General features: G+C 53.0%; 1 protein-coding gene across 1 annotated transcript in view; it reads left to right on the top strand.

Annotated features, from left to right (window-relative positions):
* Window positions 1-14,792, top strand: part of WWC1 (WW and C2 domain containing 1) — a 156,540-nt gene that overhangs the window by 50,560 nt on the left and 91,188 nt on the right. The window contains exon 2 of the mRNA XM_079145393.1: window positions 14,026-14,135. Coding sequence (XP_079001519.1) covers window positions 14,026-14,135 — 110 coding nt within the window. The remainder of the gene's footprint in view (window positions 1-14,025; window positions 14,136-14,792) is intronic.

The following is a 14,792-nucleotide window of genomic DNA, read 5'->3' as shown; positions in this document are numbered from 1 at the left end:
TCTCACTGACTTTCGATTTCTCTAAGAACAAGCAACATCTATACTATTAGTAAATTTCTCAAATATATTTTCACTTACTTTAGAAAAAAAAAAAACTAAGTCTTTGGTTCCTGCATTTTGGGGGAACCTGTGATGTGCCTATCACTACATGGTCCGAGTGCAAAAATAATTATTCCTGAAGCTGACAAGACCCACGAACTCAATTTTAGAGTTCTGGCTTTTAACAGCCTGCAGAAAAAGACAGATGCGCACGTGGTCTGTTCCCTCAGCATTCCCGCTCCGTGGACCCCTCCCATCCTGCCAGGGCAATCTTCCGGGGAAGCACTCAGGCTCATTCTTTGGTGATTTCTGGTTTGCTGTGGGATAGTGGAGAAACTGAGCTTTCAGGGTGACCAGTCCTGCAGCCTGTAGCAGGCCCTGGAGTGGAGCTGTGTGCCCTGGGTCCCTGGGAAGTCTTTGTGGGAGTCTGCCAGTGGCTAACTGTTAGGCTCAGGACTGTACTTCTGGAAGGAAAAGGAAAGAAGACCAAAAAGCTCCCTAAGACTTTTCCCCTTGCAGAGGCAGGGATGACCCCAGTCCTGTGTTCTTTCATTCATTCAGCAGATACTGGGGAGCATCAGCTCCAGGCCAGGCCTCGTGCTGGGTCACAGTGAGACTAGGGTGAAATGTATCAGCGTGGCTCCATTTGAGTGGAAAAGACAGTCAACATGTCACCAAACAAGACAGACAGACGCCAGAGCAGCAGGAGGGAGCCCACTCAGCCAGAGTTACCCAGGAAGGCCTCCTAAAAATGGCATGTCTGGTCTGTGCTGAAGGACTCGAGCCAGCCATGCAGAAGGCAGGCGGATGTGTGGACAGGGCAGTGACAGCATCCAGGGCAGGGGACCCAGGCGGTGGGGTTGGAATGAGGTTGCTGCACCTCTGAGAACTGAGGGAAATGAGGCTGAAGATGGGGGGGGGCTCAGGAGCGAGGCCTGCACAGGCCCAGTGGGAGCTCGGGCCTCATCTGGGTTTGGTGGGAAGATTTTGAAGGGGTTGAAGCAAGAGCAGCAAGATGGGGTTTATACGGTGTCCTACGGGGGAGGGAAGGACAGTGGACAGGAAGAAGGGGGTTCTTCCAGAACCAGGAAGGTCAGTAGCCAGAGATGTGGAGAAAGGGTACTTCACGTTAGGGGAGAGGCAATGAAGGGGGAAGAGAAAAAGAGCTGGGGACAGAGAGGTGTCACAGGGCTTTGGGGTCTGTGATGAGAACCAGTGGAGCCAGCAGGGGGCACTGGGCAATCCCCCGGTGACGGTCAAGCCTGTGGCCTGGGAAAACTCAAAGCAGGGGCTCAGCTCCCATCCGTGTCGGCATGCACGGTGGGCAGCAGGGGAAGGACCTGGGTTCCTGTCTGTGCTGGGCCCAGGTGTGTGCTTCCCCTGGGGCTCAGACCCATGGGCGTTGGCTGGCGGGCCTCATTCTGGACCTCTGGAGCCTGTTTTCTGCTGGGGAGCATGTGCCTGAGACCCCTGAGGCAGTCTGCCAAGGTCTCGCGGCCCCTGGGGTTGCCAAGTCCTTGCCCACTCCCCAGAGCTCAGGGCTCCTGTGTATGGCTGTCCAGTGTCCGGCAAGGGTCGTCCAGGCCAGCTGGGCTGCGAGAGTCCCCCGCCCCACCTCCTCTGCCGGGCAGGTGGTAAGTCAGCCTCGGCTCCCCTGGGAAGTGAAGCCTGGAGTGTTGCAGGGGTCCTCCCTTCCCGGGCGTCACCTCCCCGCCCCGGGCTTCGGTGGGAGCTCTCCAAAGGCTGCGGAACGCATGTGCCAGGAGGCGTCTGTTTCTGCTCGATGATGCTTACGCTAATGAAAATGGACCGGGAGGAGAGACAGAGCCCCCGCCAGCTCCCCAGGGGGCTCTCCGCTCCAGGGAGAAGACTGGGCTGTCACCGCCCCTCTCCAGTTACAGCGGGGAAGGCCAGAGGCCCACTGACAGTTCATGAGGGAGGGGACTGAGCAGGGGCAGGCTCGGGTGGGGCTCATGTCCACTTCTGGCACAACCAGGAAGCCAGGAGGTCTGTCACTTAGGAAGGTCCCTGAGTGCCAGCATGGTCATTGTCACATGGAGAAATAATAATGGGGGTCTGCTGTGCTGGCCATTAAATCACATAAGGCCGAGGAGACACAAGCCTTATTTTTTCTTATTTCTGGTTATAAAAGAAGCAAAACCAAAACCCAAACCTCGAACCTTATCCCGCCTCTGACAGGCGGACGCGACCGGTATTTCAGCCTCTTTTCTTTCGGGCATTTCCCCTTTGTCTTGCAGGCAGGTATGATTGTGCTGCGTGCACAGTTTTGCCTTCTGCTTTTGCATTTCTTTTTTTAAATTCTGAGATGCAAGCGTCTCCGCTGTCGTTCAGGATGCTTCATCCCAAATGGTTCATCCAGCGGTCGTGACCGTAGTTCACCAACCGCACATTCCTTACAGGTGTGGAAGCCGGGCGTGCTTTTCTTCCTGTGATAGGTAGCGCGGCGTTGAACACGCCCCTGTAAGTCTTGCCCCTGGGCAGGTGGAGCACAGTAGCGGCTGGTGTGTTGTCTTCAAGACTGTGGGGAAGTTCTTGAGGACCCACTCCTTTCAGGGACTGATGCTGTCTGACCTGTATTGTACTGTTCATTTATTTATTTTTAACTCTATCTGTCTTCTGGTTTTCTTGTTCGTCCATAGTGCTGGGGACGGAACCCAGGGTCTCCGGCGTGCAGGGCATGCTGAGCCTCCACAGAGCTACACCCCCTGCCCTTGTTCTGTGGTTTCTCAACAGTGACTTCTGCTTCAGGATTGGGCCCCAAGGATGGGCACCTTCTTCAGTTTTTCTACTACATGATTCTTTTCTTTTCATCTTCCACAGCCAGACACCCCCTCACCCACAGTTTCCTTATAAACATTCCTAGTAACCAGTTGGTAGCCAGTGGCAAAAATTGCCCTTTCATTCCTTGATGGGACAGTTTGAAGTTTCCTGGTGTTCTAACAGTCCCTCACATAGCTATGCAGAGACAGGATCACCATATGCTGTCCCAGTGGTAGTTCAGAGTTAACTGAAACCTGCAGTCCACCTCTTAACAGCCAGGTGACCCTGAGTAACTTCGTGCCACTTCTGTAAGGCTCCATTGATCCATCTGTGCCCTGGTATAGTGGTAGGAACCCCGTAAGAGCTCACTAGAACCATACGTGTGACGTCCCGAGCAACACCTGTGTTAGTCTCTGAAAGTTTTTGACCCAGATCCTTATAGAAAAGCGTGCAGGTCACCTCTCAGATACAACATTGTTATGACGAAAGGCACCGTGAATGCCAGGCCTGGTCGTGTCGGCTGAGATGCTTTCCAACCCCCTGTTTCACTCACGGGGAATCTAAGGCCCACAGAAGGCAAAGGACTTGACCAAGGTCACCCAGAGGATATAAGATGTGCTGTCTCAGAGCTGCTCCTTCCTCAGGCAGTGAGGAGGGCTGACGGCTTCGGAGGTGACATACCTCCCCCAAGCCTGTTGGGCACACCCTTCGACATCTGGACACTAGGCAGGCTCTTGTGGAGCTCTGGGGAGGCTTTCCTTCCTCCTCGAGGTACCCCAGGGAGCACACTGCAATCAGCTCAGGCTCCAGAGCCTTCCCGCTGTCTGCCAAGCTGCCAGATCCATCCCAGAGCAACCAGGAAACGCGAGGAATACTAGACACGCCACACACCCTCTGTTGCACTGCGCGCAGTCCCTTGTGACCGCCGTGTGTGTCTCTGGCTCTCTCACCCACTCTTTGTGGGCCAGTTGGAGATTCACACCTTCCCCTGGCACTGGAGCTGAACGATCTGCCAACCGGTGTGTGGGTTTCCTCTGTGTGGCTTACCATCTGGAGGGGCACCCTGGCTTCCTGGGGTGTGCACGCACGTGTGGGCCAGGGTATTGGGCTCCCTTTCTGTGCTTGAGCGGCTGAATGAACAAGCGCAAGAGCACCAGCGAGGACAATGGCCAGAGGGCCCTCGCAGTATGAATGAATAATTCATATGGTATCTGCCTCTTTCCAGGGCTTCCCAAAATAGCTGTTTGAATCGCTCGTGCTCCGCGCTGAGTTGGACGCAGCCGGCTTCAGCCCAGAGCACTTGGGCCTTTGCTGCTGACTCGTGGGTAGGGCTTCCCTTCAGGGCCAGACAGCCTTCTGTTTATTTTCTTCTTTCAAAAAATGACGGGGGAAAGACCCTCGAGGACCATTTTCTTTTGAACTCTTGTACAGAGCTCTTTTGTAATCAGTTACAAAGGTGAGCTCAAGGAAAAGCAGTCAGGTGGACTGGTAAGGCCAACTTCCGGGCCATAGCCGGCTTGGCGCTGTGATGGAGTCTGCAGACGGCAGATCCTCACCAGGGCAGTGTGTGCTTTCCAGCACATGTGAGCTGCGTCACCTCCGACAGATGTCAGGAGAGCCTGTCTAACTGAGTAGGTGACCTGGAGGGACCAGCGTCACCTCTCTTCTGGACTCTGGCAGGATGCCTCTAGTGTGTACTGCACAGCCCAGTGGTCCCAGAGAAAGGAGCTGCTCCCTACAATAAGCAGACGTCGAGGGCGTGCTCAACAGTGAAGGAGCCAGACCAGGGGAGCTGGGTGCAATTGCCCAGGAGGGTCCACCCCTCCGTGGCTCTGCGTCCTTGGGCAGGTCTGTGGGATACAGTCATGGAAGCTCAGTCCTGAATGGCCTGTTAGCAATCACTGTGTTGTCTTCTCATGCTGGGCACAAGGCAGCCCAGGAAAGGCTCGATGGCAAAGTCACTCGATGGCAGAGTTGAGAAACGAAGTCAGCTGGATTTACCTCTGGACTGTCTGGGTGGCCTTGAATGGCTCAGTCAACCTCTTTGTGCCTCAGCCTCCCCATCTGTGAAATGCAACCAATAATAATACTTCTAAGATTGTTTTAAATTAGTTAAAATATTACATATAGAGTATGGAGTTTTTCTTTTCTTGCGACTTTATTGAGAAATTAATGAAGGCCACTAAATGATATGTATTTAAAGGGTGCAATTTGGTGAGTTTTGCATACTTGTATACATCTATCGACTCATCATCATAGTCAATACCAGAATATTCCCACCATTCCAAGCTTTGTGCTCCTTAGGAGTCCTCTCCCTCTACCCGCTTCCAGGCAACCACTGTTCTATTTGTGTGCTTTTCTTTTTGGTAGCAGGGATTGAACTCAGGGATATTCAACCACTGAACCACATCCCAGCCCTATTTTGTATTTTATTTAGAGACAGGGTCTCACTGGGTGGCTTAGTGCCTCGCTTTGGCTGAGGCTGGCTTTGAACTTGTGATCCTCCTGCCTCAGCCTCCAGAGCCACTGGGATTATAGGCATGTACCATCACACCTGGCTCTATTTGCTTGCTTTTTAAATTTATAAACAATAGAAATTTTATTTCTCACATTTCTGGAGGTTGAGAAGCCCCAGATAGTGTTTTCTTTTTTTAAAAAAAATTTAAAATTTTTGTCCATATTTTTTTAATGGTGCGTTGTGGTTGTAGGTAATGATGGGATTTGTTGTGACATATGCATACGTGCGCACAGTTCAACAATGTAATTTGGCTGATATCACTCCTCAGTATTTCCCCTTTCCCTCTTCTCCTCCCTCCCCCTGGTCCTTTCCTCTGCTCTGCTGATCTCCTTTTGATTTTCATGATATCTCCCCCCACCTTTTCCTTTTTCCTCTCTAGCTTCCACATACGAGAGAAAAAATACAGCTCTTGATTTTCCGAGTTTGTCTTATTTCATTTAACATACGTCTCAGGGTTTCATTCATTTTCCTGCAAATGACATAATTTCATTCTTTATGGCTGAGTAAAACACCATTTTGTGTATATAACACATTCTCTATATCTATTCATCCATTGATGAGCACCCAGGCTGGTTCCATAGTTTGGCTACTGTAAATTGTGCTGCTATAAACATGGGTATGCATGTATCACTTAACATGCTAACTCTGATTTTTTAGGATAAATACTGAGGAGTGGTCTGGGTCCTATGTGGTTCCATGCCTGATCTTTTGAGGAACCTCCATGCTGTTTTCCTTAGTGGTTGTGCTAATTTACAATTCTACCACACTGTTCTGTTTTTTGTCCTAGGTTAATTAGTTTGCATCTTTCAGAATTTTGTGTAAATGGAGTCAAACAGCATCGTCTCTCTTTTTCCTTGCTGCTTTTATCTGTTAAAGTGTTTCTGAGGTTCGTCTGTATCCACAGGTTGTGCTTTTACAGTGTTGAGTAGCATTCCATTTTATGGCTGTACCACATGTCCCTGACCATTGGGGTTGTTTCCAGCTTAGAGTCATTAACAAATAAGGCTAACGTTGATTTTAAGGTGCACTATTGTTTTATGTGTCCTAAGAAAGAGGAAAATCTGTAAACTGTGATGCACTATTAATTAATTAATTAATTAGACTCTTGATTTCATACTTGTTGAAACAAAAATTTCAAACTTGGATTTTTTTTTAATTCATGTGTCCGTTTTACGTGTGCAGGAACACAAAGGAATATGTAAGCAAAATATAGCAGCAGTGTTCCAAACCATCTCCCCCAGTCAGAATCCAGTTCTTTGGAAGCACTTTTTAACTGAGTTATTAGTGTTGTGCTTTGTGCCCTTAAGAGCGTTGGTGATGCTCCTTGTTAGGAGGACTCACAAAGGACTCGGAGCCCGTGCCGCTGGGCTCTGAGGCCACCAGGCACCTATGCAGAGCTAGCCTACTTTGGACTCCTGCCTTGGGAATGCTGCTCAACTGGTCGGATTCACTGCCTCCTACCGCTCACGCTTGGTAACCGCCTGGTTCCTAGGATAACAGCGGCTCCACTCAGACCTCTGGGTTTCATCCCAAGCCAGCGACGTCCATTCCACCGGTGGCGATGCTGGTGGTGGCAGATGTCAGCGCACACCACGGTCCTGACAGCTCCCTCAGGACGTGGCTGCTGACAGCTGTCATCGACCTCATCACACACACCCCAGTTCAGACACGTCTCCAAGTGCACGCGGACGTGTGCTGAGCGTGTCCGGGAGCTGGGACAGCACCCAGCACTTGGTAAATTCTCGGTGAAATTCGGATTTTATTCTTACTGCTTTGACTATTAAGATGGCTTCCCTGTGGGCCGAAGGCTGGTGGAGGTGCTGGCCTCACAGAAGCGTCGTGAAGATAAAGGAGACGATTCGTTTTCCTGTGGTCCAGAGCCTCGTTCCTAATTGGCATCGAGCAAAAGTGTTCCAATGATCGTCACTCTGTGCTGGCCTCACAAGGCCCTCTGCCTTTGGGAAGGGCAGGCCAGTTGTTAGGCTTTAAACGGCCAGTGCCTGCAAAGAGGGCCACAGAGGGGTCAGCTCCCAGCTCCCTCGGGACGCACCCCCAGCTCGCACCCCCTTCCAGCGCCGTCCGAGCCGCCCGCAGTCGGGCAGGATCCCAGCCATGGCTGCACAGACAACTCCGTTTCTAGAAGGACAGACTCGTAGGCTACTGGCTGTGGGAGTGCCAGAACCGAGGAGCAGAAGGTTCTAGAATGGCCACATTTCACGGAAGGCTGAGCAGCAGCCCTGTTCCTGTTGCTGAGGAGACTCTGGGAAGCCGGTACCTGGGGCTCACGGGACCAGAAGGAATAAAGCTTTGGTTGAGTCCAAAACAGAGAAGGGGAAAGGACTGGGGTCATGTGGCAGGCTCTGTGCGGCACCCGGGGAGGAGGGTTTTCCTGACTGCTACCTCTGGGGAAACTGAGGCTCGGAGCAGGAAAGGAGTAGGCTGAGATGACGCAGGGCGGTGGAACTGGCCCTTTCTTTAGGGCACAGAGCTTCTGAAACCTACCAGCCAATCTGGGAAGAGAACGAAGCTGGCTGGAGCTGGGTGGGGGGTACCAAGCATCCCAGGGCCTCTGCTCCGCCAGGGTGTCAGGCATTCAGGCTGCCCCACGAGAGAGTGTGATCACCGTGAAGCGCAGCCTCGTCTCTCCATGGGTGGGAGCTTCCTGGTTTCAGCCTGGTTCCCACCAGGGGCCAGGAACAGGTGCAGCAGCTTTCCTGGAGGCTGTGCCGACACCTGTCACGTTTCCCAGGGAGCTGACCCCAGCACCGGGCTGGCTTGATCTCCTGGTGGCATGAGTGTGATGCAGCCCTGGGCTTGATCCCCAAGGCTTGATCCCCAAGGCTTAGTCAGCTCTGCAGCTGGGCCCTTGGGTGGCCCTGGCCAGGTCTTTTCCCTCTTGCACCTTAGTTTTCTCATTGGTCAAGCAGGACAATAATTGTCAGGTCCCCTTCGTACTACTACTTTAGGGGCCTCACTTGACCTCAGTGTAAATGGCAAATCGCTGGTAGTCATCGGCTACTCGCTGTGTACTCAAACGCTGTTACTTGTATTATCTCATTTAACCCACAAAGAACGCTGAAGGTCTGAAGGGGTCCTATCACGAGGGGTTGTTATGAAGGTGAAATAAGTAAAATTTATTTTTAAAATTTTCCCTTTTTTTAAATATTGGTGCTAATATAGTGGTACCTGATGGAAATGAGTAAATATTTATACAATGCTTGGAACAGTTGCTGGTGCACAGTGACTACTCACTCTTGTGTTATTTTCCCTGTTTCACAAATGTGAAAAATGAACCATAGAGAATTGAGTAGCTTGCCCAAGGTCACACAGCTAGAGAATGGCAGCACATGGATTCAAACCCAGAGAGTCTGGCTCCAGAGCCTCAAGCTCTTCCTGGCTGCTCTGCCACCTCTTGGTAAGTTAAGACCCAGGAGGGACTCTAGAGAGCACAGGGGGACTGAGTGCAGTATCTGTCCCCAAAGGCATGCGAACCCCTCGCTTAAAATGCAGCCCTGGAGAAGACCCCCGTTCTTTTTGCAGGCGGAATCTGGCCTGCAGGAGCTGGCTGAGCACCACGCCTGCCGGATCCGCAGTCTGGTGGTCAGAGCTGCGACCCTAGACGGCGGCTGGCAGCTCATAGGCAGGAACAGCAGTGCTGTTGCTTACTTCTCCCTGGGCTGCAGGAGATGGGGTGAGCCCAGTCCAGGAGATAGGGAGATGGAGGCCAAGGGAGAGAGCAGGTGTGTGATCCTGGGGGACCGTGGCGGGGAGCCAAGGGGAGACTTGGCAGAGGCTGGCCAGCATTGGCTTGTGGGGGCCCAGCCCGAAGGTGGGGAGGAGGCAGGACAGTCTGAAATCTTCCCTCCAGCTCTGCCCCCTCCTCCTTTCCCCATTAAAGAATTCCAGAAGTGGAGCGCCCAGCCAGGAGAGCCTGTGGATGAACCAGCCCAGCTGAAACGGGGAGGCTGGGAAGCCCACAGGCCGGGGGTCAGAGTGTCGAGACAGGTATTTGGAGGGAGGACGCTGGCCTTGGAGAGGGGGACCTGGGAATTCCCAGCGTGAACGCCTTCTCCTTCAGGGAGCAAGTTCCAGAACAAACGCAGAACCGCTGCCTGTCCACGCTGGTCTGTTTCACTCCTGAACACAGCTCTCCAGGACAGTCCCGGCTCCTCCAGGAAGCGGGGCGCTGGGCACGGGGCCAGCTCTGTGGGCCATGCGGGCCTGGACCCCTCACTCCCCTCAGCTTCCCCGTCCAGGAAGCAGGGCTGTGAACCTGACCGTGTGCCGCGTGCTCGGCCCAGCCCCCCTTAGCAAGGAGGACCCTCGGAGCAGCCTCACCTTGGAGGCCAAATCAGAGGGAGCTGAAGATGGTGCCCCAGGGAGGGGCTGGTGAAGACGGCGCCTGCACCCGGGTGGCAGCTCCAGAGCCTATGGCTTGTCACCTCTGCCATGTGTCTCTGGGGTGAGGAAGGAGGCGGGTGGCGCCAGCAGGCGTGAGCTGAAGTATGACGCCGTCCTTGGTGTGCAGATGTCTCTCAGCCGATCGGTTCACAGGCCACGTTTCTGAGGCCCTGTGCTCAGCACTCGATCTGCGTTACCTCCTCTAATCCCCCCCACACCCTTCCGAGCCAGGACTTCTCATCCATTTCACAGAGAAGGAGACACCCCTGCACCCCATTCCCGAGCCATTGTGGGTGACGGCCGCGCTGCCTGCCCTGAGCTGCGGAGCGGACCACTGCCGTCCTCCCCCGTGCCTGCACCCCTTCCTCCCGCTGCCCTCCGACCACACCCTGTTGCTGGTCTGTCCCCTCTCCCGCCCCTTGGCCTTCCACCTCTAGAGGAGCCTCCCATTGAGAATGCCCACCTCCCTTGAGTCCCCAGGTTCACAGCCCTGGGGAACATCACGGCCACCTGTACTGTCACGGAAGGTCCTGGGGATCGCGCCCTGCCTGGCGAAGTGTAAGCCTTCTCTGCTGGGAAGGGCAGATACCAGCCTCCTTCAAACATCTCCTGGTGCCTCGCATGGTCCTGTGCTGCTGTCTCTGCGATCAGGTCCCCTTAACTGGGAAGAGAGAGAAAGGAGGCGAGCAGAGGGCGGGGAGGGAGCTTCGTTGGGTTACCTTCCGTGGCTCAGCACATGGGTGATGCTCAGGGGTGTGAGATCTAATGTCCTTGCAAGGGCTCCAGAGCCCCCAAACCCAGGCCTCGGGACCTCCCCATCACCCCCTGCCCCTCGGCCGACTTCACTCCAGCCACACTGACTTTCTTCTTTCTCCTCAGACTCACCCACATCGTCCTGCCTCAGGGCCTTTGTACTCGCTCTTCCTGATGCCTGTCTCTGATCTTCCCTTGACTGGCAGCTCACCCACAATCTCCCTTGAAAGGCCCCCTTCAGAGAGGCTTCCCAGGACCACCTGCTCCCCTCTGTACTTGATCTTCACACCTGTTCTTTCTGACCTTGTGACCCTCTGCAGTGATGGCACCGAGCTGCTCCTGGTGGGCTGTGTCCTCCCCCTTAGACCACGAGGCAGGGCCCGGCTGGCCCGTCGGCTTCTGTAGTTGGATCGTTGAATCTACACCGTGAGCTTTGTCCTCCTCACGTGCTGGTGAGATGGTTTGTTAGATGAATGGATATAGGAGCTAGAACCTAAGGGAAGGCAGGGAACCTTCAAACATGGGCAGCTGCTTCCTGCTGGCCCCGGCCTTCAGACACAGGAGGGCAGGGTTGGCTTAGCCCTGGTGCCTGGCTATGGCCGCAGGTGAAGGGCGTCATCTGGCCTTGTGAAACTAAATCGGTGGGAAACGTGTGAAGCAGCCCAGGGCAGGAAGAACCAGCCTGCCCACTTTCCCTGGGCTGGGAGAGGCTTGGCCAGAGTCTGGCCAGTTTTTGGCTTGGAGTCGGAGGGCAAGAGCGAGTTGGGGACCAGCGTCCTGCTGGTGGCAATAGGAGGTGACTGGGAAACTTGGACTTGCTCAGGAGCAGTAGGGACATGCAAGACAGGTTAGCTGTCCTCGCACCCGAGGAATTGCCACCATGACGGCTTGGCAGAAGGCTTTCCACTCCCCCACTGCCTCCTGAGAAGACCACGCTAGGTGCCCACTGTGGCCATGTGTCCCTGGAGCTTTGCCCCTCAACCTGTTGGCAGACGGCAAGCAGCTCCCCCCCAGAGGCCCCCAGCCCCTGAGCTGCTCTCTGCTCTCCCACTGGCCACCGTGTGCCCCTTGAGCACGCACCTGCAAGAACCTCCCTGTCTCCAGGGCCACGCATCCAGGCCGTTGTTCCAGGAGGGCCAGTTGTGAAACTCGCGGGCATGTTTTAGCCCTCAGAGCTTGTCATTCAGAAGAGGCAGCACTGGCTCTTGCCTGGTGCCCTTCCCTCCCGTCCTCCTCCTCTTGTCCCTCCAGCCTCTGGGTCGTTTGATGTCACGACTGGGGTTTGGGGCAGCCCAGGACGTGGAGGCTGGAGGCAAAAACCAAGCAGACCTGGCTGGGAGTTCCCAGCAGGCCCCCACACCCTGGCCACATCTCAAAGCAGACAGCTCTTCCCAGTGCACGTTCTTGGCACCTGCACAGGGAGAATGCTGCAGGCCCAGGGGCACCCAGAGTTCCCCAGGAGGAACTGTAGTCCACAACTCACTTGCTGGCAGGGGAGAGAGAGTGTGTGTTTATGCGTTGAAATCCCTGTACAACTGAAGCACTTCCCTCCATCCGACTCTCTGAATGGCACGTCTGCACACTGAATAATTCATGTCCCTCTTGGCATTTGTTCCAGAGAGAATCTTGCTGTCCAGATTTCTTGTTCAGCTGTGCAGTCCTTCCCAAAGCAGCTTTTCTCTTCCCCAGAGAGGAGCTGGGAGAGGCCGGGTATCAGTCCTCTGCCTTCCGCCATGACTGCATCCCAGGGAACTCGAATATCAAACCCAAAGCCTCTCTCCTCTCACCCTCTCCTAACATTGGGTCCTCTTGCCTCACTTCCTTTATTCCCGGTGGGTACCACATCTGCTAGCATGAAAAAGCACGCCAGCCCTGCCTGATGGGGCATCCACTTTCGTCACAGTAGCTGATGCGTGTAGCTCACATGCGTCCGAGCTCTGACTTCTCAACATGCAAATCTGGAACAGTCCATGGAGTTAATGGTTTTCTGGAAAAGTGATGTATTTTTGGTGTTCCTGCCCTGTCCCCCACCCTCACTGCCATCCTGCATGGCAGGAGCTCAGCGGATAATGTGTGTGGATGACTTTGAAACATCTAATTGCTTCTCACTGAAGAGCCATGGGTACTCTAAGCTCAGTGAGGATCTTTGCACTGAGACATAGAAATCCAAAGGTTATCTGTGTGCCCACCTGCTTCAGATGTCCCTCTGGTTCAGTTTCATCCTCTGTACCCCTAGTGTAGCTGGCTTTGCATTTCAGATTGTTCCGAGGCTCAGTCCATCTCGTTAACGTTTATTAGCAGAGCTTAGGTCTTAGCATCTAGCAGTGGAGCTTCAGAAGGCCTGGCCTTTAGTAAGTACATGACATCATTCTCTGGTTTAAAAAATCAGGTAAGAGCACCTATGAGACAGGAGTCATAATATACATAACATGCTTTTTAGGCCTAGACTTAGTTATTGTTAAAAATTGTAATTATAATCAATGTACGAACATTACAGGGGATTTAGTTTTTAAAAAAGAGAAGAGAAAAATATTTCAATTACGTTGAAATCCTCATAACCCAAATAATATTTCAGATAATACTTTAATGTGTATCTTTTCAGTTTCCTTAAATTCATTCTGATTCTGCACCACTGTACCTCAGTTTGTCAATCCATAGAAAGGGTACAAAGCAGAACCCTCTGGGCCTCCAGAAGAGAGGGAAGGAAGCAGACAGGAGTTGGGGAATAAGTGTCTTAGGCAGAGGCAACAATGGAAAGGAACCACAGTGGCTATCTGGAGTGGCCACTCGTGCTGAGTCCCGTGTGCCTGGATTCCTGGCTCCCCATGTTCTGGCTAAAGTACTCAACAAATGCTCTGTGATAGTTTTCCAGGCTTGACAAGCCTTTGTTGGTTTAGTTGGGTGATTTGCCTGTTTGATGTAACCACTAAGATCGCCACCAATCCACTCCCCATGAGATGGGCCTTAGAGTGTGGTGATTGCCAAAAGTTAAGTGTGGCTGGGATTGTCTAGGGAGGAACAGCAGTGGGCGCAGACAGTTGGGAACCATCACAATCAGCAAATAAATACTTACCCCTGGCCAAACTCACAGGGATGGAACATCTGCTGTTCTAGATACTGTAGTAAGCCAGCTTTCCGCAGGGCAGGTGGGCACGACAAACACAGGAGAGAGCCAGGGTAAAACTGGAGACGGGGTGGCCAGCAAGTTGCAGGTGGGAAGGCCAGAGATGGCCTGAGTCCAAACCAGAAAGCCAAGACTTGGCCTTAGAGCCCTGTCCTGCAAACCCTCAGTTAGAGATGTGCAAACTGAGGCCCAGAGCAGGAAAGCGACTTGCTCAGGCCCCTGTCAAGTTAGTGGCAAAACCAGGGCCCAAGATCGCCACCTTCCTAGGGTGACCTTGTCTGATACTGCTGCAGCACATGGTCACCTTCGCAGAACTTCTGGATCTGTTGGGCCAGCCCCGGGAGCAGGGTGTTGCAGGAGCTTGGGGGACTGTCGGCTGACGGAGTCTGTTTCTCCTCTACCTTGCCAGGTACACCAAACCGCTCACCTTTGCCGACTGCATTAGTGATGAGCTGCCACTAGGATGGGAAGAGGCGTATGACCCCCAGGTTGGAGATTACTTCATAGACCACAACACCAGTAAGTTCCCGGCGGTCCTGCCTGCCCCAGCCCCTGCACATTCGCCTCCCTCCCCTCCACCCGCTCCAAGTATAGAAGAGCCACCAGCGGAGATTCTCCACACCAGATTGTGTTTTGTTTTATGAAGACGTGGATAGAGATGTCGATGTGGCTATAGATAGATAATGTATGCTCCTGTAAAACAACAATTTAGAATTTTTCATCGAGTGTAAGACTTCTACAGTCTGCCTCCTTGATTTTATAGAGGCAGCACTGCTAACAGTTTCTTGGGTATCATTTCAGATATTTCCTAATCGTATGTGATTGTATGTGTGTATATATGCATGTATTCTTTTTTCACATATATAGATTTATGTGCATCTTGTCCCCCTTTAAAAAAGTAGATGTGTCAACATCATTGCCAGACAGTTTTGGAGAAGCCAGAGCCCTCTGACAGCTTGTACACATGTACGACCATAGTAGATGGGTCTTCCTGTGTGTCTGGCCCACTGTGCCAGGCAGCCCGCTCTCACTTCATATCTGTGATCCCAGTTCCCTGATCTGGTTCCAGTACAGATTCCTCAAATCTCTGTTGCTGGGATGATGACGGAGAAATCGCTGGATAAAGGGGAAAGCTCATCTGACAGGTGGCAGAACCTGGGGAACAGTTCCCCAGCT

Source organism: Sciurus vulgaris (genome assembly GCF_902686455.1).
Source record: "Sciurus vulgaris genome assembly, chromosome: 6".
Taxonomy (NCBI): Eukaryota; Metazoa; Chordata; class Mammalia; order Rodentia; family Sciuridae; genus Sciurus; species Sciurus vulgaris.
The sequence above is the reverse complement of the archived record's forward strand: the minus strand, read 5'-3'. Positions and strand labels throughout refer to the sequence as shown.